The sequence below is a fragment of the Dendrobates tinctorius genome, unplaced genomic scaffold, assembly GCF_039654945.1.
Source record: "Dendrobates tinctorius isolate UK_male_01 unplaced genomic scaffold, ASM3965494v1 ptg000086l, whole genome shotgun sequence".
Taxonomy (NCBI): Eukaryota; Metazoa; Chordata; class Amphibia; order Anura; family Dendrobatidae; genus Dendrobates; species Dendrobates tinctorius.
In genome coordinates, this window is record NW_027361754.1 from 51614658 (window position 1) to 51639331 (window position 24674).

A 24674-nucleotide genomic window follows, 5' to 3' on the forward strand; every position below is an offset into this window, starting at 1 on the left:
GGAATGTCTTGAATAGCACACAGACAGGACACGTGAGTTTTGTGTGGTGTGTTTTTTTTTTCTCTTGTCGCAACTCAGCTTGCGGTGGCTCAGTGGAGTCAAGAAGGTGACAAGTGGCTTGCTGTAACTCGGCAGGGTTACGAAGGGGACAAGTGGCTTGCTGTAACTCGGCGGGGTTACGAAGGGGATAAACGGCTTCCGGTAACTCAGTGGGGTTACGAAGGTGACACCAGCAGCTGTGTGTGAACGGCAGCCGGTGGTGTCGAAGATCGGTGACAGCAGGACCTGTGGTGGTGCCAACAAGGACTTGTGTGGTATTGTAAGAGACATAAACTGTGTGGTGTGAACTGTGGTCTGAGAAGACCGGTAGAACGGACATGGGGAAATCCCGAAAGGGGATGGTGACCCAAATCAGGGTGGTAGCCTAAAAGGGGGTGGAGTCCCAGAGGGGGGCTGTGACCCAAATTAGGGTGGTGGTCCAGAAAGGGGCCGGTGTGGCAAAAGAGGAACCGCAGTGTTCGTGTATGTTGTTTCCAGAATGTGGGTTATTCTTTCTGGATGATGACTGGCTGCAAGTGTGTACCATGATGCTGCATTGGGAAGGAATCTCGGGACGGTTGGACTCAAAGAGTCAGGTGACTCTGACAGGAACTCTTCTCACTTTCTGTCTGACCGAGAAAATGGTCCAGGTTTGCTGTAAACATGGGGTCACGGTGAACTATGCGGTAGACAGAGTAATGTTTGAGGGGTTTGGAGGCAGTGAGTGCCAAAGTGACAGTATACCACCAGACTTAGTGTATGCCTTGGAGTGGGGCCGGGACTTTGTCAGGTTTGATGACATATGCCAGGAGGTTGGAGACGTTCCTACTGATGGGCTAACCGATATTAAGATGGTGACTGCTCCTGAAGTGGAGAGGTCGGAGGTAGAAGTGACCGGGAAAAGGGGTACGTCTGCCCAATGGACGGACCTGACATCTCGTGACAGGACTGACGTTGACCTGGTTGATAAGACGGCTGAAGTATTTACACGGTTAGGTTAATGGGTAACTGGAGGGATTGCTCGGCAAGTCGGGGTGACTCAGACTCTGGGGGTGACTGTGGCTCTGAGAGGGAAAGGGAGCACAGACTAGAGGAGCTAGAGACAGAAGTCTCTGAGCTCAAAGGTCACATGGTAACGTGACCAGGACTGAATAAGGCCCTCAGAGAAGAGGTGGAAGAACATGTCAAACTAGAAGGAGTCATGAGACAAATGGCCGAGCACAGGGTCGAGGAGCTCGAGAAAGAAGTCTTAGAGCTCAGAGGATACCTGTCCACCTGGCAAAGTGTGAACAAGACCCTTAGGGAAGAGATGGTGGAACTCAAAGAAACTGTAAGAGATCTTCGGCGGGAGAGGAAACTGGACGAAGACTTACAGCGGTTGGGCCTGAGTGACAAGACGGAACTGCCAGTACCAATCGTGGCAAAGGGTCATGAAGAAATAAAATCTTGTGAAGTTGGTGAGCAAAGAGCTGAAGAAGACGGTCATCCGGTCGGCTCATCTGTAGTGAGGGAAGTGTCCGTGGTAAAGCCAGAGCCTTCGGTCCAGGAAGTGAGCAAGACCACGACCTTCAAGTCTGTGATTGATGTACCAGAAGACATGCAAGAAGCCTGCACTGAGGAAGGTGTGCCTGAGGCTTTTAAGGAGGCGGTCAAGGCATGTAAGGTGCACTGGGCACCTGAGACTCGGCAGTTGGTGATAATATCGGCCAGGGAAGATACAGCAAACCGGATAGCTGTCCTGAAAGAGATGCATTTGCAATGTCTCCACGCCAAACAGTTGGTCAGGCGGAGTAATATGAAAGTCAAAGAAAAAAGAAACATCCGGCACTGTCCCTGAGAAAGAAATACCCGCAAAGTCACTTATAACCGCTATCAGTGTGACACCTGTAACCCTTGCTGAACGGGTGCTCTATCCATGTGAAGAAAAAACATGAAATATCATAGTAGAAAAAGACAGCAGGATGGCAGACCGTTCTCTTGAAATAATTCACTTTATTTCATATTAATACAGCATAGGCAATGGCACGGGAGAAATGCAAAAAGATGGACGACAGCCGTTTCGTGCACAATGCACTTCAACAGGTCCCATGAAAGCTGCTCGACGCCTAGAGTTAGCAAGAGAGGCTATGGATCGGCTGGGTTTGCGAAAAGATGTAGTTCCGGTTCCCAAAGGGCTGATAGGGAGAATCATTGGAAGATTCGGGAAAGTAATGCAAGACCTTGTGAATATCACCGGTGTGGTGAGGGTGAGGATCGCTCCTGATGATGAAGACCAGATATTCAGTGAAGAGGGTAGGATTCCCATCATGGTGGTTGGCTCCGTGGAAAGCCTGAGAAACTTTCGGATGCTATTGGAGTATCGAGTGGGGTACCTGCAAGAGATTGAGCAGTTGAGGCTGGACTGTCGGCGAATCAATAAAGAGGTACGGAACACCAGGTGGCGGCCTCCTTCAACCCAAGATGTACGGACCCGAACGGTTCCTCCAAGAAGTGACATGGCAGATGGCCGAAGAATGTCAGCAAGTGGTAGTTTGACTGGCAGGATGACGTTGAGAGACCGTAGTTCCTGTGAGACGCTGAATGAGTCAGACTCAGGCCAGACAGTAGGCTTAACTAAGACTTATGACCATACTGACCGGGGGTGCTGGTCGGGGAACGGAACAAACAGGGAGAGGAATGTGGTCACCAAACAGTGTCTGATGACGCAGACAGGCTGTGACTGGAGGGCTAAAGATCAGGGCCGATATTCTGACCGCTGGGAGCGGGGGAGGCCTAACGTTGGAATGAGGCCGTATGACAGATGGAGACGGTTCTCTCGACCTGGGGGGCAAGGTGTAGTGAGTGCCCAGTTTCGAGATCCTGGGGTTATGCTGTGTGTTCAACCCCACAGGTTTGAACAGAGGGGGGAGGTATGTGGTATAGTGACCACTGTGTCCGCTAGGGGGCGCTGTGTGGATGTCCTAGGAGAGAGGATGAATGTCAGAATACTGAATGACCGTTGTGTATCCCAATGCAGGTGGCCTTGAGATGGAGACTTATGTGTGTGTTGATCAGCAGTGATAATGCTGAGGTGCTGTTTCAATGTGTCCGGGAGAAGCCTCCAGGTAGCTGGTCCTGACTAGTTACCTACAAATCCACCCAGGGGTGTGGTTAAGAACGATAGTGTAAAGAGTGTGAGAATGGTTCAAGGACCTGTGATGAGGTCATAGCCATGTGACCCGGTGGGCGTGGCTACGGACCATATAAGGTGGCCAGGGTAGGTCACATGGGTGAATGCAGGGACCCGGTTGGTCCATTTGGAAGGTCTCGCTCGGAGATGTGTCTGCCTCCCTGAAGTGCCTGTGTGTAATGGCTGCACGTGTCTGAGAATTCCCAGAGGAGGGAATGGACGTCTGCAGCAGGGAGAAGCAGCCGTGAGGCAAAACCCTGATGGGGTGAGAACTGTGAGGCTAGAAAGCCTGCACAATGGACATTGCATAACCTGTGTGAGTACAGGATAATCAGAGTGGAGCTCTGTCATGGACGCTATGCCGTTTGATATGAACTTTATGTTGCTGGTCATGGTTTATGATGCGTAAATAAACCGCTTGGACCGTGATTGTTTTATGTAAAACCTGTGTCGGATGTGATTTTTTTGGCTGCCAAGCGAGTATCCCCTACCCGAATGACAGCGCTACCTTACACAACATATAATACTATTCTGTCTGACGTAGTCCATTTAATACCGAGTGACTGCTCTACCCGGCCTCCGGCGATACACTGACAGGAGTTAGTCGCTCCCGCAGTGTATCACTGCGCTGCCGTGAGAGTTCACCGGAGTTCATCAGCTCCGGTGCTCTCACTTACGGCACTACCGCTGTGTGAGAACTTTTTCATGCAGCGGTGCCATAAGTGAGAGCACCAGAGCTGATCAGCTTAATGTACTGTGGTGAACTCTCATGTCAGTTCAGTGATACATTGACAGGAGGTAATCGCTCCCACAGTGTATCGCCGGCGGCCGGGTGACATCGACGTGGGACACTCGGTATTAAATGGACTACAGCGGACAGGGAGTATATGTTGGTTTATTATTTTTGATTGTTTGCACCAGACGCGGGCGTCGGGGGTTAGATGTTCGGTGAGTATATTGTATGTGAATATGTATGTGATTGTGTCACATAGTAACATAGTTATTAAGGTTGAAGGAAGACTTTAAGTCCATCTAGTTCAACCCATATCCTATGCTAACCTGCCCTAACATGTTGATCCAGAGGAAGGCAAATCTGTATTGATTACCCTGCAGAGTTTAGTGTCATCTGCAAATATTGAAATTCTACTCTCTATGCCCCCTACAAGGTCATTAATAAATATGTTAAAAAGAAGCGGGCCCAAAACTGACCCCTGTGTACCCCACTGCTAACCGTGACCCAGTCCGAGTGTGCTCCATTAATAACCACCCTTTGGTTCCTATCGCTGAGCCAGCTCTTAACCCACCTACACATATTTTCCCCTATCCCCCATTTTTCTCATTTTATGTATCAACCTTTTGTGTGGCACCGTATCAAAAGCTTTTGAAAAGTCCATGTACACCACGTCCACTGCATTCCCTTGGTCTAGTCCAGAACTTACCTCTGCATAAAAGCTTATCAGATTAGTCTGACAGGAATGGTCCCTTGTAAACCCATGTTGATATTGGGTCATGAGGTTATTCTTCTCCATATACTCCAGTATAGTATCTCTTAGAAAACCCTCCAGGATTTTACCCACAGTTGAGGTTAAACTTACTAGCCTATAATTTCCAAGTTCAGTTTTTGTCCCCTTTTTGAATATTGGCACCACATTTGCTATACGCTAGTCCTGTGGTACAGACCCTATTATTATGGAATCTTTAAAGATTAAAAATAATGGTCTATCTATGACTGTGCTTAATTCCTGCAGTACTCGGGGGTGTATCCCATCCGGGCTCGGGGATTTGTCAATTTTAGTGATTTTTAGACGCCGCCGTACTACCTGCTAGGTTAAGCAGGTGACATTTAATGGAGAATTTTTATTCCTGATCATGTTATCCGTCATGGGATTTTCTTGTGTAAATACTGTTGAAAAAAAGTCATTTAGCATATTGGCTTTTTCCTCATCCTCATCCACCATTCACCCAGACTATTTTTAAGGGGACCAACACTATCATTTTTTAATTTCTTACTATTTATGTAGTTAAAGAATATTTTGGGATTATTTTTACTTTCTCTGGCAATGAGTCTCTCTGTCTCAATCTTTGCTGTCTGGATTTGCTTTTTACAGAATTTATTTAATTTTCTGTATTTAGTTAATGCCTCATCACTACCTACTTGCTTTAATTCTCTAAATTCTTTCTTTTTGTCACTTATTGCACCCCTTACAGCTCTATTTAGCCATAGTGGTTTCCTCCTATTTCTAGCATGTTTATTCCCAGACGGTATATATTGTGCACAGGTCCTTTTCAGGATGCTAATAAACGTCTCCCATTTTCTTTATGTATTTTTATGTCTCAGGATATCGTCCCAGTTAATTGCACCAAGATCATCTCTCATCCGTTGGAAATTTGCTTTCCTGAAGTTTAGTCTCCTTGTAACCCCTCTACTACACATCTTATTAAAGGATACATGAAAACTTATTAATTTGTGATCACTATTACCCAAATGACCCCCAACCCTTACATTTGATATGCGGTCTGGCCTATTGGTTAATATTAGGCTGCTTCATCTTTTGCTTTATGAGGATATTCTCCGTTGCTACCATTATTTTTTGGAGACTTATAACAAACCCCTATCAGTAATTTATTATTTTTCCCCTTAGGCGTCCTTTGGCGTCGTCTGATGGGACTACTACTCCCATCCGACTATGTCTGCTGTTACATGTCTGCTGTTATATGTAACAGCAGACATAGTCGGATGGGAGTAGTAGTCCCATCAGACGACGCCTAAGTACAATCACTATGGGCTGTTCGTCGCATGGGTACACAAACACACCCGCAGAGAGACAGACAGACACGACACGCACATATTCTCCGCTCACACACATATTCTCTGCTCACACATATTCTTCCTCCTTCTGTCATCATTTCCTTTGACAATTCTACCGCAGTTTTCCAGCAAATCCGCAAACCTTTTTACACCTACTTTTTGCTGCAGATTTGACTGACTCAATTGAAGTCAATGAGTCAAAAACGCTGCAGAAATGCTAAGAGTTGACATCCTACAGAAAATAAAATGCTGCAAATACGGACGGAAATTTACGGATCATGTGCACAACACTTCAGGATTGTCATTGCATGACCTTGCTTTAGTATTCGATTGCGTTTTTGGAGCATTTCCGCGCGTAAAAAATATAATATATCAGAAGCAGATTTTAGATAAATGAACAGAATGTGGATTGTGAAGCAGGCGTCTTTTCATGTAAAATTAACGTATGACATGCTTAAATTAGTTCCAGTACTTGAAGCAACTTTCTTCATTTGCATTTCTATTGTTAACCTTTAAATTGGAATTGTTCTTTTCTTTTAACCTCTTTTCCATAACTTCAGGCTCCTTTTGTTCACTTTTCAAAAAACCTCTCAAGACGTAACTTCAGAAAGAGATATGACACTGTTTATTGAGAAGTCACAAGTGTGGGCTGCGGTAGAGACAACTGAAGACTGAAATTCTTCTCAATTCAGAATCTTCTATAGAAGATCACATAGTAAATCGATCCTTCTATCTACCCTCGCCTACCAGCTAGGTAGATACCACTGCCATGGGATGCCCATTGTTGTCATCCCTGCTGGTGCCCACTGTGGAACCATTCATGAAGAATGCTTGATTATTCCAAATTGAGTATCGCAGGATTCCATCCATGGGAAAAGCTTCCACCCTTTGCCAGGAGATATTTATACTAAGTGGGGTATGCAACAGAATGGCAGCAACCAATGCCAGGCTGCATTGTCTACCAGCTTCCCCCAAAACAAGGTTGATTGATGCTTTCTTCTAAATCCCATGTCAAAAGCGTCTATACATACAAGTGATAAATGAGGGGATTATACTGAAATATAGTTGAATAGTTTGAGGGAGGGTAATGTGGTGGGTACATTCCATCACATCATGAAATCATACTCAAGGTGTGTCCTAGTATATATAGATGCAGACTCTACGGACACTTTCTGAAATCTATGTCCCTGGTTAAAAAGAACATTTAAAGCACTACTCCAGTGCTGAAGTGGTGAAAATAATCTAAGCTCCCTGCCCCTTGTCTCATTCTTGCATTCCGCCATCTTCATCTTTTATTGGCGCCGCTACCGTCGAACTCTATCAGTTTAAGACTTGCCTGATCACTCCAGTGTTTGCTGATCAAGCCAGCGGTCACAGCTCAATTAAAGTCTATGAGAGCCTTGTTTTGACTCTTATAGACTTGCATTGTGAGCTTATGCCCCTTACATTTGACCTCTGGTCACACGGAAGTTCCAGACACAAGACGGTTCCATGGGACCAGAGCTGCTTCGGGAAGAGCTGAAGATTGTGAATGGTGAATATAATATTAGGTGCAGGGACTTTACGTTAGTAGCACCACTCCAGCACTCCCAATAAAATAAAACACTGGAGTGTTGCTTTAAAAAAGAAAGCGGGTCAGAGGGTCAAAAGTAGAGACTGCTTGTGACCCTCTTCTGGAGTTTAACAGTTTTCTCAAATTTGGCCAGGAAATGTTATTTGCATTTTTTGATGTGAATTGAATGTGCATTATTATTTTACAAGGTCTCTCCTGACACTAAAGCATAGTTAAAATATATGTAACAAAGAGTAAAAAATTATATTCACCCAACCTTCACCTATCTCATCATCCAGCCCTGCTACCGTCCTCTTTTTCAGTTTAGTCCCCGCTGCAGTCTTTTTTGACATCTTCCAGTGCCTCACATCTTCAACTCCACATGTGCTGATTGGGACGCAATGTCATGACATCTCTGCCTAGTGAGCGCCATAAAAACGGCAAATGTGCCAGGGGGTTCGAAAATGCCGAAGTTGGACCTATATGTAGGCTGCATCAGGCTCCAGACTGAAGTAGACTAATTAGAGCTGTGTATTATTTGTAGTTTTTTAGTTTGTAGAACTCTGTTTGATTTGAGCTGGACAGTGTCACGCTGCCATTTTGCTAGAATTGGGCAAATCAAACCTCAATACAAATTGCGGTGAATCTGAATTTTTTGTCAATTTGTTTCAAAGAGATTTGCTCTTCTCTAATAGATATTTAGACTACAAGGGGCAAGTAAGCCCCACCGGGCTGATTTCTGAAGCCAGAACTGTAGGGATTGGCTGATTTAACTCTAAAGAGGGGTTTCATGGTAAGGAATCCCCTTTAAAGTTTTTATGAAATCTTTGCCAAAATAAGGTGTAATTTAGCCGCATATATATTGTGGTGGATTGGGTCACTCGGCTGCATACGGAAGTAGACACAGATACGCTGTCTCTTTAAATCTTCCACTGGTTTATTAGACATGTGGCATAAACCAACGTGAAGTGAAAATAAACACAGCCCTTCGAGCAAAAACAGGAAAAGACAAAATCGAAATGGAATACAGTCTGTGCATCTGAGGAGATCCGCCCGCTCTGGATGGTAACCACTCACTGGTTTAGTTTTTCTATCTCGGGACGCTGGATTTCTTCTCTACAGCCCTACTGAACACTGAATGCCTCTGGAGGCTGACTATTTAAGCCCCCGACCATATATTGGTGTGGAGATAAGGTGGATAACCTCCTACCCACTATATGGTTGTCCACAAAAAGCCCAGCCTTTTAAATGGCCGTTTAGCCCCTCTCAACACATAGTGTGCTGGAGAAAACGTATGGGTTTTAAATTACTGAAGCTAATATCTCCCCTTCAGCATTTTGACAGTGACTTTGTCACCTCCAGAACTTCATATTAATATACATTATATATCTCTATATAAAGAGAGCAAACTGCAGAAAGCCACGTGTATATGTCACAGCTATCAACGTTGGTTTTTTTCGTGCCTTTTCGATTTTAAGATGTGTTCCAATGTGAAAATGTGCACTATAGGTCTAATATATATTTATCAACAGTATGGAAATACGCGGCAAAGCCAAAGGTCATAAATAAACATATGTATTACATTTTCAATAAAACTGCTAACATATGATGTTCAATATGCTCTCTTAAATCACATTAACACTACCTGGCCTACATTACAGGAGGCTAATAAGGTCCTCTGAGCCGTATGTGTACATTTATTTATGCCTCGTTATTCGACTTATGTAAACTTTTAATCCTATGTGGCAAAAAAGTTTAACATTTTCTAGTTTATTGCTCTAAGATATAAAATATAAAAAGAGAAAGCCCTGGCGCCTCCATTGGGTATATCGGCCATGATGATTGGAGGGAGGCCTGACTCTTTTCTGGGCACTGAATTACTTTTCTTTGTTTTCCGTTTAAAGCTTTGAGCCCAGTTATTTTCCAGCACATCCTTCATCTTTACAGTCTATTGGGGGTCTATGAGTTCTCATGTTCCTACTAGGAGACGGAAATGTTTGAAGTTTGGAGGATACTACGAATTTCCTTAAAGGGAGTCTGTTACCCCCCCTTCACGAAGAAATGCATTTTAAACCAAGATGTAGAATAATTACTAGCATTGTGCATATTACTGGTACAGGGCCTGAGAATATAACTTTTAATTTGTATGCAAATGAGGAGGTTTTGGGACACCCTTGGCGTGGCTGAGAATTCAATGCATCGTTGCACCCCTCATTTTTCATGTTGGGGGTTTCCGATTCCCAGAGCGAGAGCTGCCTAAAATTAGCTAGTGTGTGTGTCTATATGCACTGACACTGCCTGTGCCCAGCTGCTCACAAACACAGTGACCGAGCGCTTTCCGTCAGTGGCTCGTCTGCTAACGCTGCTTGCTTTGCTGACACAGCCAGTATACCTCGTTTAAAAGGAATTTTATGGAGGAAATTCTCCCTTTAAAGGGAATCTGTCTGCAAGTTTTTGCTATGTAATCCGAGAGCAGCATGATGTAGGGACAGACACCCTGATTCCCGTGATGTGTCACTTAGTTTACTGGGTGCAGCAGATGTGATAGAATCACAGTTTTTGCTGTTGCAGATCTAGCAGAGCTTAAAGACTGAGCTGAGTATAACCCCACCCACAACACTGATTGGCAGTTTTCTTTGTACACTATGCATAGGCAGAAAGCTGCTAATCAGTGCAAGTGAGACACCTAGTCTTGTAGTGATAAACTCCTACTGATAAAATACTGATTTTATTGAAACAACTAAACACCTCCTAGTAAGCGACACATCGTTGGAATCAGGGTCTCTGCCCCTACATCATTTTACTCTCAGATTACATAGCAAAAACCTGGTGATAGATTCCCTTTAAAGATTTGTCCTATAAATAATTTTTATCAATTATCCACAGTAAAAAGGATAAATGGATGAACACTGGAGATCCCACCTCTGAAACCCCAGTGATCACGAGAACAGGAATCACAAAGTCACCATTGAGATTGGAGTAGTAGATCATGTATATCTATGCTCACACAACCACTACTGCGCCAATGATTCAACATGTATCATCTTTTGTATGGATAGGTGATAAATATTATTTATAGATTAACCCTTTTGACGTTTGCCTTGGCTCCAGCAAGCAGAGATTCTCAGTCCCTATAGTTCTTGTCACAATCCCTCCTCTCAGTTTGTCTTGAACGCTGTGTCTGACAGTTCAGTCATCCAATCTGGTGCAGGGGTCTGCTGAGCTGTCTGTATTTTTGATTAACGGCTCAGTTATCCAGTCTAATACAGGGGTGTGTTGGGCGGTCGTTGTTTTGATTGACAGTTCGGCTGTCCAATCTGAGTCTGGGAGGTGCTGAGCTTCTTTCAGGTGTTTCCTGTTCCAGGTGATTACCCAGCTACTTAGCTGAGCTGTCAGTCCCAGTTTTATGCCGGACTTAGCATCTGCTCAGTGGTTTGCCTTTGTTTCTTTACTCTTTTTATTGATCTATTACTGCCTGAACTTGGACCTCATTCTGAGCATCTGTTTGCCTAGCCCCTTTGCTCTGATCCGCTGTCTTCCTGGTATTCTGATCTCGGTCCGTGACCTGACTTTTCCTTTGTCTTTTTAGTTTACTACATGTTCTCTTGGTATCTGACTCCAGAACATCTGACAACCATGTCTCATGGCTTATTCGTGATTAGTGACTAGCGTCACAGTTCTCAGCTTAAAGGGGTTGTTCATTTTTCATAGTTCTTATTTGTCAGGTATCCCAAAACAATAGGATGATGCACCTTTTTGTGTTTTTTTTTTTTACGCATGTTTTTTTTCTAGAATTTTTCTCATAATTTTTAAAGAGATTGTCCCAGAAAGCCCTTTTAATGTTTTTTTTTCATGATTTGTATTTAAAAATAAAAGACTTTTATACTGACCACTTGGGCTGTTTTAGACTCATACGTCCTGTTCATTACAGAAGAATTTTCAGCAGACTCATTATCATTAAAGACAGGATTAAAATGACAGCTGATAGTACAGGATCCAACAATCATAATAGGCAATGTCACAGCTCTCCTCTTCCTAATGTCCTTTGCACACACTAATTAGATGCTTGGATACAAAAGATAGATTTCAAGAACTCTATTGCTACTAATGTGCATGTGAATTTCCTGAAAAAATAGCCCTACTGTATTTTTTTTCTTTTTTAATTATGATGTTATATATAAAAAAAAAAATTACTAATAATTTTCTGAAAATAAATTTAACATAAAAACCTGATTTAATCAGTAGGTACGGTGATTTTCTGATCCCATTCCCCTGCAGCACCACCACGGGAGAATTAGTAAATTGTATTGTGCTTACTTAAACCAATGGGGGAAAGCCCATGTAATGCATTTGTATGTAATTACTTTTTTGGTCCCCCAGAACAAGAGATAGGCTTTCTGGCTGCCGTTTCTTAACGGGAGTTAAAAATGGGTTTAGTAAGTAGACATCCCCTTTAAGACATTAGATGGTAACTTTCTGCTTTTCCGATCACTTTTACCGCTTAACTGGTTGACTTATGGGCCAGAGGGGACTCCGCTACACTATTCCTAGTGTCATAGCAAATAAAACACGTATAGAAGAAAAACTATAATATCGGAGGCAACTGGGCTTTATTTACTGCAATGGGAATTATTTCTCTCCCATCCCAGCAAATTATCACTGTGTATAAAAGAAACAGCTCCAAAGGTCACCCCATTAATAAATTATTAGGAAGTTGGGCCGTAATCCTAATATATAAACTCTGCTTTTAGACCCTCTTTCTATATACGTGCCGCGATTCTCGTAATCGCCACTAAGAGCCTAATATTTCATCCCCACGTAATTATTTGCAAAGACGCATTCAGACTATAAATACGTGCCAGTTCCTGTTGTGAACTGCGATCCCCTCCCTTGGAGACGCGCTCGCATTTGCATAAGACGTTGTAAGGATGGCGCCCATCGTGCCGGAGTGAATTGATTTAGGTAATTGAAAACATTTTGTTTGGTAATAAGGAAAATATAAACACTAGAGATTCCGGGTGCACATGAGATTCCTCCATGCTAATAACGGACCCTGTTTGCTCCGCTCTTGATATAGTATGATTACCGCTGATTAGCATTAATAGAGAGGCTTCTTCCGCGTCTTTAATCACAGGTGTTTGATTAGCATTGTGCGTGCAGATCAGGGACATCTGTCTTCTCATTACGTATTCCTCTTGTAGAGTGGGGCAATTATAGAGTTTGGATCTGCCGCACCCCTTCCTCGCTATTTATTCTAATTTAATGCTTATTAAATCTGCCACATGAAAAGAACGGTGCATTGAATGCCAAAATGCTTTTACACTGCAGAATGTCTGTCATTTCCCCGAATATGTTGGAAAGACTGTACGATTTTTCTCAAGAGAACAGAAAGTTCACATGGGTAACCATCACCATCAATAAAGTTCAACGACAAGTTGTAAAAAATGTGGATAGAATACTATTCAGGAATTTTAATTAGCATAAACGGTAGAGTTGGTGCAAATCCGTTTGCATGAATTGGTTCAGCGTCTACGTCAGTAATTTGTGGCCGCTAGAAGGGAGCCTTGAGAATTTCCTGGCATCCTCAGATCTTCTTTTGATTTGTCAGCCTGGTGTGATGTCACATGTGCGTCATGCCGCTACGATGACATTGTGCTAGGGAAGAAAATCAACAGAAGAGCCACAGACGCTGTTAGGAAAGAGGTGGTCCTCAGGGCTTCTGTCCAGTAACATTGCACCAGCCCAGTTAATCAAAAGAAGAGTCATGGATGTCGTCAGGTCCAAGGCAGATCTTAGGGCTTGCCGTCCAGTGACATTACGTCAGGCAGGCTAGTCAAAAGAAGAGTCACAGATGTCATCAGGTAAAAGCCCATTTTCAAGGCACCTGTCCAATGATATTGCGCCAGGCCAGCTAATCAAAAGAAGAGCCATGCGTGTCATCGGGTACAAGTTGGCTCTCAGGGCTTGTCGTCCAATGACATTGTATCCGACATACTAAGAGGTAAGAGGTGGTTCTCAAGGCACCATTGCAGTGACATTGTGCCAGGACAGAAGAGCTGCGGATGTTGTCAGGTAAGAGGAGGTTCTAAGGGTTCCTGTCCAGTGATCTCGGATTACTGATATGGCCAATGGACTAAGTCTTGCAAATCCATTGTAATATTAGTAATCAAGTTTAATTTTGTCCCAAAATTACCAAATAATGGAGGTTAAGGAACATGTTCTTTATATTGGACAGGAGGAGCAGTAGTTTTTCGTCAGCAACTTTTTGGGTATTAAAAGTGCTGAGATAATTTATGTGGGATGTATGTAGATGTTATATGAAGGTTCACGGTACTGGAGATGTGTGAGATAAAGTGGTGACTATGAGGATAGATGGCTGAATCAAGAGTCAATAGGACATTATGTCGCAGAGGGCAATAGCACAGAGATAAAATACAAAACAAGTAAAACCGAAAGGTTCTACTGATATTCACCTTCAGCCATTATAAAAAGCCGCTCATACAACAGTGTCCAAAATGAACCATGCAGTGGTGGCGAGATAAAAACTTTCAAGTAGTGTCTTCACCTATGAGGACTTCTCGTTTAAGAGGTCTGTGTTGTGGACACTTTTTGTCTAAGGAACTCAGGAATAAGAATGAACTATAAAAAAAAAAAGCAAGACTTGTCATGTTGCTCTATCGTGTTTTTAAGAATTAATATTTCACCTCATTTTTAGAGGAAAACATTGATTTATCATTTATTGGGTTCAGAAAGTGACTTGTAGAAATAACATTTCAAAACTTGGCTTTACCATGGCTCAAAATCTAGATCTGCGTGAATTACAAATTCTGTTTCAATAGTGTCAGGTAATATGATTCATGATTATAACATCACACTTTATTTAGATGCCCCATTTAAAATATGTCCATATATTCCTCAAAAGATTTCATATACTTCCGTAGCTGACAAGTATTTTCTTTGGATTCTCAGATCTTTGAGGAAACACAATGACCACATACTACGGTTTATAGAAACAATAAGTATTGTCTGATACGGTAACGAGACTTCCACAAGTCAAGTCTCAACTCTGTCTTCTTCTTTTTCTAGGGGAGTATGTTGTGATGGTTGAAGACGTTACCAGTCCACCATTCCTGGGGCAAACTCTCCCAACCGCTTTTAAACTCGTAAGAATTGTTTCTGAGAAGTCCAAGGGAAAAATGAACCGGAAATCTGAAACATTACTTGTTCCCACTATGAACTGAATCTGTTGTGTTTTATGTGTTTATTTTCATATGTATTTGTATATTATCTGTTAATAACTACATTTTACAAAGTTTCTTTGTGAATTTAGTTTAACTTTATAGTTAATAAAATCCAGTTTGAAAGTTGCAAAGTTACCATACTAGGCAAAATACCAATTATAGACTGAGATAACATGTAGATGACGCTAAAATGACAAGGTATCGTATATACTTAAGTATAAGCCGACCTGAGGCCCCTAATTTTGCCACAAAAAACTGGGAAAATTTATTAACTCAAGTATAAGCCTAAGGTGTGAAATGCAGCAGCTACTGGTAAATGTCAAAAATAAAAATAGATACCAATAAAAGTAAAAATTAATTAAGACATCAGTAGGTTAAATGTTTTAAATGTTTTTGAATATCCATATTGAATCAGGAGCCCCATAGAATCATAGAATCATAGAATTGTAGAGTTGGAAGGGAATTCCTGGGCCATCTGGTCAAACCCCCTGCTCAAAGCAGGATTTGCTAAATCATCCCAGTCAGATGTCTGTCCAGCCTCTGTTTGAAGACTTCCATTGAAGGAGAACTCACCACTTCTCGTGGCGGCTTGTTCCACTCATTGATCACTCTGACTGTCAAAAAGTTTTTTCTAATATCTAATCTGTGTCTCCTCCCATTCAGTTTCATCCCATTGCTTCTAGTCTTTCATTGTGCAAATGAGAATAAAGTTGATCCTTCTACAATGTGACAGCCCTTTAGATATTTGTAGACAGCTATTAAGTCTCCTCTCAGTCTTCTCTTTTGCAAACTAAACATTCCCAAATCCTGCAACCTAATGCTCCATACAGTTCATGATGGGCCCCATAAGATGCTCCATACAAAAAATGCCCCATATTATGCTCCATAAAGTTCATGATGGGCCCCATAAGATGCTCCATGCAAAAAATATTCCCCATATAATGTTGCATAAAAGGTTAATGATGGCCCCATAAGATGCTCCATAGAATATAATGCTCCATAAATGTTGATGGCCTGATGGCCCCATAAGATGCTCCATAGAATAATATGCCCCATATGATGCTCCATAAAGGCTGATCGCCGATGCTCCATAGATATATATGCCCCATATAATGCTCCATAAAGGTTGATGGCCAGATAAGATGCCCCATATAATGCTGCATAAAGGTTGATGGCCCCATAAGATGCTTCATAGATATATATGCCCCATATGCTGCGATTAAAAAAAAATGACATACTCACCTCTCGTTGCTGGGGGACAGGTGCCGGTGTCCTGAGCATGCAGGAACACGGGCGCGCTATGGGGGTCAGGTGCCGGTGTTGTCGGTGGAGCAGGCTCCCGGCACTTGCGATATTCACCTGTTCCACCGCCACGTGCCGCTCTGTCTTCCCGGTCTCTGCAGTGACTGTTCAGGCAGAGGGCGCGCACTAAACATGTCATTGCGCCCTCTAACCTGAATGTCACAGCCAGAAGATGCGGAAGACAGAGCGGCGCGCGGCAGTGGAACAGGGACAGGTGAATATCACATGGCTCCCCCCATCCTCCCCGTCATGCTCACCCTCTCCTGGTGCGTCTCTGCACTTCTGCCTTCTCCGATGGTCTCCGGCACCACAGCTCCTTCCAGTGTTCAGCAGTCATATGGTACCGCTCATTAAAGTAATGAATATGCGTGCATATTCATTACTTTAATGAGTGGTACCACGTGACCGCTGAACACAGGAAGAGCTACGGCGCCAGAGACCATCGGAGAAGCAAGAAGTGCAGAGATGCGTCAGGAAGGGGTGAGTATGATCTGACAGCTGCTAGCTCCTGTGCTCCCCCTCCCCTGCCTACCCCCTGGGACAATGACTGGAGTAAAAGCCAAGAGGGGCACTTCAGCCTAAAAAAATGGGCTGAAAATCTTGGCTTATACTCGAGTATATACGGGTAAGTATGAAAGGTTGACCCTGGGCTGTGATTATGGTCGCCTATTACATACTGTTAGAGTTTGGTGGACCCTTTGGGGGTAAGGGTATAGTAACTGTGATGTGAACACTGGTTTTTGCTGGGAAAGGGAAGCCAACAGGACACTTTGCTTTGCCCAAGGTCTTTAAATGCATGCGAAATGGCTGTAGGGTTTCTACTCTACTTTTCGCAACTGTTTGTCTATGAAGTGAATAAAATGATCTAGATGGTTAAAGATCAAGTTGGTAAGTGTCATGCTCAGTCATCTACTGTATTTCTCCTAGACTCTTTAAATTTAAAGTAAAGTCAGAAAACTGATTCTTTATTGTTGGTGAAGAAAGCCTAGATAAAACTGGGAGTACAGCTGGAGCTTCAGCCCTGGATCTGCAAGGAAGGAAGAGGCGAGGATAGTTTCTTTTTTTTGCAACTGGATCTTCAGCCCTGGATCTGCAAGGGAAGGAAGCCGCGAGGATAGTTTCTTTTTTTCACAGCTGGAGCTTCAGCCCTGGAACTGCTAGGGAAGGAAGAGGCGAGGATAGTTTCTTTAATTAATATTTGTAGCTGGTTTTAATTTTTTTTATAGTTGAATAACTCCTTTATAGGATTTGCTTGTATTACGTACCACCACATCTTCAAGCTGGGCATTATGGTTCCAGCTCATAGACCCCAACCTGTATTATCTTCACAAAATCTCCTTTAAGAATTATCGTTTACACTTGGAGAGACTTTGTTACTTATTAAAAAAACAACCCATGAATTTAACAAAGCAGAATGAATCGAACTGATAAAGTGAGATATGCAGACATCATCAATCAGAGATTCAGTGCAATATATTCACAAGTAGAATATTCCCTCTGTCCTCCTTATATTGCAACCATGTTCTCTCTATAGCAACACATTCCGACCCCTTTGTGAAAACATGCTGCATCTCCTGATATTATTTGGACATGTATGTTACATTCCATAAAGAATTATTGATGCCTTCACATCTTTTTAATATCCTTAATGTTTAAAGGGGTTGTCTGCAGATCATTTTTCAGAAGCTACCATTCCTCTGGCCTCCAGCTTCCTGCCTGTCATGGTTGGGGCGTGGTGCTGTGGGCTCCTGATGATTGACAGTTCAGATTGGCGACATTGTCACACCGCTTGTGTGAACTGCTCATCCTCTAAAGCGAAACAGAGGCAACTTTGCTTCTACAGCATTGGATGAGTGCAGGAGCACTGAAGCTGGCTCGATACAAGCAGCGTCAGAGGAGCCCTTACAAGCTTTTTTTGAAAGAACTTGTAAGCACTTCGCTCCTTGCTTAATGGACAGGCCAATGTTTATATATTACATCCATGGCTGGTAACCTTGTCAATGAACAGTAAACAATAATATAAAATAAAAAATCCTTCCAGTCTTAAAAATGGGGAAGATTTTTGATAAGAAATAAATTGCAAAGTTTCTTGTTTTTCCCATTTATGGTGATGAGAAAACCCCTTTAATACAGGTTATTTCTAGGTCCAGGATATTCTAGGATATATTATCTAACTTTTCCAAGTTTTCCACTGCTGTAAAGATACTCACAGGGAAGGAAAGCTCCATCTGATCCTGACCTGGTATGGCCTTTACATGGAGCTTTTCATAGCTCAATTCACTCCTGGGAATGCAGTAGGGTCTACTTCTCATGGTAGCCTGTGACAAGTGTCCACCAGTTGTTGCTGTCGTTTTTCAGAATAGTGGCGTCATAAGCCTTACTGGCTGGCAGCTGCCCGTGACAGGAATAGGTACTGAATGGGTGAGGCACAATTAGTGTCTACCTAGAAGAATAAGTCACAGCACTTGAAAATACGTGTACATACACACGTGCACATACACACATGCACATACACACGTGCACATACGTACATGGACATATAAATACTATGTAGCATCTTGTTGTTTGTCTGGTGTCATCATTCCATAGATTTTGTATGTTGCTTCCACTCATACAAGAGTTTACAACACTTGCAGCCACTTCGGCGCTACTAAAAAAAAAGAAAATAAAATTATGGGATTTGACTGTACATTAGAGAAACACACATTGGTCTAAAATTTGATTTTCTTTTTACTATTTTAACTTGGTACTAGTGATGAGCGGACCCGTGGATGTTTGGGTTCAAGGAAGCTACAGTGAAAAGTTCGATTCGGGAGGAAACTTGACCCCGAACACAATAGAAGTCAATGGCGACCCAAAGGTGCTTTAAAATGACTGTAAACTGTCATAGTAAGGAAGCAAAATGGGGAGTAACTGCGGATAGGAAAATGACTTAAAATAACAGAATGAAAAAAAGAAAAAATAATCTTGAACCAGGAGGCGGAGGTCCAAGTGGAGCAGGAGGTTGAGTAGGAGGTGGTGGTGTAGAAGGAAGAGGCGGAGTAGGAGGAGGTAACGAACACTTTTTTTTTATTTTTTGGGGGGTACTTCGAAAACAGGCAGTGTGATAATCTGCTGGCCACTCTTTCTATCTGTGTACACGCCCTGTAATACTCTGCAATTGTTTGGGTTGAAAATAATTAGGAGAGCATCAAATAGGTAATGTGGCTGTGTTGCTGGTGGTGGTGATGATGCTACTGTAGGGAGAGAGGGTATGGTTGATCTGTGTCTGCTATGTGTCCAAACGAAACACCTTATTCTGTACGCAGGCGACAGGACATTCTGTGTAATTTCGCAGGCCCGAGTACCGATGGATGGATGAATGGTGAGGCCAGAACAAGTAGAGGTGATTTTAGATTGGTTTGCTGACAGTGCCTTTAGTCCCTTTGCTTTGTGTTCCACTTAGTCCCCTGCTGAAAGCACAGATTTGGCACATGCGGCTCATGGGCGTCCGGTTTCCACCTTACCACCTTGCAAATTGGTCTGAGTCTCAAATCATGCAGCAGTCACTTCTGCTTCTTGATGACTATGCTGTCTGTGGTTCCATGGCCTATCCACCTGCCCTGCGCCAGAACTGTAAGAGAATGATTGCACTGATGCCCAACCACTTGCTCTGTTGGAGGATGAGTACATGGAAAGGGTAGTGCAAATGGCGAGCGTACCACCGCAACACATCTCTGATGATGCTGATGGCAAAACACAGTTGCCAGCTTTTTGCTATGTGTACACCGGCAAGGAGGGCAGGGGTGAGGACTGGGTGGACCATCATGCGGCGGATTATTATTATTTATTTTTAGAGCATCATGATTCCTTGGTGATGTACATGAGGTGAGGATACATACAAAACACAAATAGAAATTACAATGAACAAACTAACAGTGAGAGACAGGGGAGAAGACCCTGCCCTTGCAGCCTTACATTCTATAGGATAATGAGGAAGGAGACAGGATAATGGGGAAGGGGGTTGCAGCAACTCTGGTGTTGGTGAAGTTGCAGTCGGGTGATTGCAGGCTGTAAGCTGTTCTGAAGACATGGGTTTTCAAGTTGCGCTTGAAAGTTCTGAATATAGGGAATAATCGGAAGTGTTCTGCCACAGAATTCTACAGGCTGGGGGGATGCTAGGGAGAAGTCTTGAAGGTGATTGGATGAGGAATGCACGTTTGTTGAGGAGAGAGGGAGGTCTTAGGAGGATCAGGGATTGCGAGGTGAGAGATATCAGGAGATAAGTTCATAAATATATGGGAGAGACAGATAATAGACGGTATTGAAGGTCAGTGTTACTAGTTTGAAGTGGATACGTTGTGGAATGGAGAGACAATGGAAGGGATTTGCAGAGGGGAGAAGTAGAGGGAGTAGCAAGAACAGAGGTGGATTAGTAGAGCAGCAGAGTTACATACTAGAGGCCATCCAAGTGACTTGGGCAGTTCAGAGGAAGAGGTGCCGGTCACGCTGCACCAGCTGCACAGCAAACAAGAGAGCAGGATTCAAAAGCACCACGGTCGGCCCCTAACCATTAAGTTGCCTGCTACTGCACACTACGGCCGTCCCAAACCTTTTCTCTGTCCATGTTGCCTACTCCACTTACTCCACCGTCTCCTCATCTGGTCAGAAAGTGCAGGCATGTGTTTGCTCTTTTGGCGTTCTCACCCTGCTGCTGCTCGACTTTCTGCGGTGCAGCCTCACTTCTGCCATCCTGCTCCCCACCTCATATATGACTAACCACAAGGTGGAACTCCACCCTGCTTATGTATTGGAGAGACTGTGCAAGCCGCAGCAGGCAATAGTGGAACTTTGTTGAGCATTATCACCTGGTGCAAAAAAGATTTGTAGATAGATATCAATCCATTGTAGTTACAAGTAGAAATGATTCATATCTTTCATGAGTGCCATTTTGTGATTGCTATTCCTATTACACATAAATTGAAGGAATTGTCCAATCTTTGTAAGACTTGTGCGGTCAGTAAAGGTACTGTCACACTTAGCGATGTACCAGCAATCCCGACCAGCGATATGACGCGGTCAGGATCGCTGGTACATCGCTAAGTGGTCACTAGTGAGCTGCCACACAGGCAGATCTCACCAGCGACGTCGCAGGGGTCGGGGGTCGCTACTTACCTGTCACACTTGGCGATCCTGACGTCCTCCCGCCCGCGTCCACGCTCGTCGCTCGTCTCTCCACAGGAAGTCCAGCAGGAAGCTGACGACGAGAAACGGTCCAGGACATTCTCACGCGATCTGCGATAATCAGCGGGGGAGCGGTCAGAGGTATCAGACACAGCGATATCGCTAGCAATATCGCTGCTACGTCACAAAAACCAGTGACGTTATAGCGATATTGTTAGCGATATCGCTTAGTCTGACAGGCCCTTTAGTTTTGCAGACTTTAAATCAGATAAGTCATCAAACTATTTGATAAGGGAGGTAATGTCTAGTGGCATTGCTGGATGTTTCTCTGTCCATGTTACCTCCTCTTCCTACACTGTTTCCTCATTCTGTTAAAATAACATCTGCACGACCAACTTCAGCACAGCCAGGGGGATACTACAACAGACTGTTCTGAAAATCGTATGTTTGTGGGAAAAATCCTACACCGTGCAGGAGCTGTGAATGGGAATCAAAAAACGATGTGTAGTTGATGCCGATAATCCTCAAGTCCGGCATGGTGGTGTACGATAACTGACGATATCTCGTGGCAGCTCTGGGCCTAAACGATTTTATGCACATTTCTTGCCTGGTGCATGTGCTGAATTTGGCGATGAAGTGTTCTATGAGCAAAGGATGGACCAGCACCGCCAAATAATAACAGTAGAGAAAGAAGTGTATCTTTGTGCAAAAAAACAAGAACACTTTAAAAGGTGGAAAAGTGGGGGAAAGACTAGACCAGCTATACAGAGTCCATAATATGATAAAAAAATAGATAGACAAAACAATTCACCTAACCCAACAACATGGAACACATATAAGAATGATCAGAAAAAACACCAGGAGGCAGGAATCTAAATTGGTGAACAGATGATACCAATGGTTGGGATATCAAAGTTATAGGGAGGCTACAAAAGCATTTTTTTAACATCACCCTGGCTGACAAACATAATAAACGGTAAGATGCCTCAAACCATATGCAGCATAGACGTAGAATTGGAGGCATCTGGGTTGTTGGTTTGGATATCATCCCTACAAATATCGGGTGGGGCTATTGTTCCAGCATTATTACGTAGTGAATCCCGCTGGATCTATCAACTTGACTGTGTCTCCCCCCAAGGGGCATCAATGAGGACCTCCAGGTCACGGGGTTCTATAAACGCTAATTCCCTTTATTTGCTATATCAGCGCTGATATGACCTGGTAGTCTAGTCTAATGGGCACACTTGCTGTTTCTTTCCCTGGTGTTAACTTTTTTTCTTTTATATAATTATGTTTTTTGTCTATATATATATATATATATATATATATCATTATTAATTATTTATTGTCTCTTTACTTGTATGTTTCACTTTGTTTATGTTTAGCCCTCTGTATTTTGTGTGTCCCAGGTTGGAGCTCACACAGCTGGAGAATGAAATTTCCATCTCCAAAAGGCTTGTCGGCAGAGGGAAGCATGAAGTGCTCTACAAATTCCTGGAAGACGGCTGCACTGACTTTGGTCTTGATAAAACATAGTGGACCTACACCAGCAGATGACATGGCTCCCCAAACCATCACTGATTGTGGAAACTTCACACTAGACCTTGGAAATCAAGATCCCAGAGTCTGGAGGAAGAGTGGAGAGGCTCACAATCCAAGCTGCTTGAGGTCTAGTGTGAAGTATCCACAATCAGTGATGGTTTGGGGAGCCATGTCATCTGCTGGTGTAGGTCCACTGTGTTTTATCAAGACCAAAGTCAGCGTCTACCAGGAAATTTTAGAGTACGTCATGCTTCCCTCTACCGACAAGCTTTTTGGAGATGGCAATTTCATTGTCCAGCAACACTTGGCACCTGTCTACACTGCCAAAAGTACCAATACCTGGTCTAAACACAACAGTATCACTGTGCTTGATTGGCCTGAAAACTCGCCTGACCTTAACCTCATAGAGAATCTATGGGGTATTGTCAAGAGGAAGATGAGAGACACCAGACCCAACAATGCAGATGAGTTGAAGGCTGCTATCAAAGCAACATGGGCTTCCGTAACACCACAGCAGTGCCACAGGCTGATCGCCTTCATGCCACAATGCATTGATGCAGTAATTGATGCAAAAGGAGCCCCGACCAAGTATTGAGTGCATTTACTGAACATACATTTCAGTAGGCCAACATGTCGGATTTTAAAATCATTTTTCAAGCTGGTGTTATAAAGTATTCTAATTTACTGAGATAATGATGACTTTGGGGTTTTCATTGGCTGTAAGGTGTAACAACCCTGCTGGCATCAATGCATGGCCTCCCATCCCCGCACACCAATTTACGGCTCCAGGTCATGCGGTGATTTCTGTCTGCTGCCACTCCATGCGCTATGCCTCTTGTTTTCCTGCTTGCTCTCCATGTTTCCTGACTGTGTGTATGAACTCTCTGCTTCTTATGCAGTCAGGGTGCAGCGGTCTAATCTGTCCCCGACCAATCACCTGGAGCCCTTTACTATATAGGGTCGCCACACCCACTAACCCTTGCCTGTGCAATGGCTCTACTCAGTTAGCTCCTTGCTACTGAGGAAACCAGGCCCTGTCCTTTGTCTTGCCTTCCTTGAGAGGCTTTAGTCCTAGCTTTTCTAGTACACTCTGAGTGCCCGCCAGGAGGCTTATATCCTGGTCCCTGTCTGAGTACTTGCCTGGTACTACTCTGCTCACCCTCCAGGAGGCAGAATATCCTGGTCCCTGTATCCTTCGGTCCCTGTACCTTGTCTTGTACTGAACTACATCTTACCTCAGTCTGTCAGTCTCCTTGTCTGTGGTTCCTTTCTCTTTTGTGTCTTTCCCTGTGTCCTCCCTGTCTGTACCTTGCACTCTTGCAAGCTCCGCCTGCCTTGCACTCTTGCAAGCTCCGCCTGCCTTGCACTCTTGCAAGCTCCGCCTGCCTTGCACTCTTGCAAGCTCCGCCTACCTTGCACTCTTGCAAGCTCCACCTGCCTTGCACTCTTGCAAGCTCCACCTACTCCGCACTCTTGCAAGCTCCGCCTACTCCACACTCCTGCGGCTCCACCTACTCCGCACTCCTGCGACTCCACCTACTCCGCACTCCAGCGGCTCCACCTACTCCGCACTCCTGCAGCTCCGCCTACTCCGTACTCCTGCCTCTATGCATACCTGCACCTCCTGTGTGAACAGTTCTTAACCTGTTCCAGCTTACTCCACTCATTCCTGCCTACAACCGTACCTGCACCTGCTGTGTTAACAGGCCCCTACCTGTTCCTTGTCATACCACTCCATCCTCTCCTGTGTCTCAAGCCGTGCCCGCCTGTCCTGTGTCTCTAGCCGTGCCCACTTGCCTGGTGTCTCCAAGCCACGCCAGCTTGCCAAGTCTCTCCAAGCCGTGCCTGCTTGCTCTG

The 24674-nt window shown here is 43.8% G+C and overlaps 1 protein-coding gene across 2 annotated transcripts in view; it reads left to right on the top strand.

Moving 5' to 3' along the window:
* MORN1 (MORN repeat containing 1) overlaps window positions 1-15540 on the top strand; it is a 528161-nt gene extending 512621 nt beyond the window's left edge. For both annotated transcript variants that reach the window (XM_073585393.1, XM_073585394.1), the window contains exon 14: window positions 14656-15540. In XM_073585393.1, the coding sequence (XP_073441494.1) occupies window positions 14656-14810 (155 nt within the window). In that variant the 3' untranslated portion in view covers window positions 14811-15540. The remainder of the gene's footprint in view (window positions 1-14655) is intronic.
* Window positions 15541-24674: the final 9134 nt, after the last annotated feature.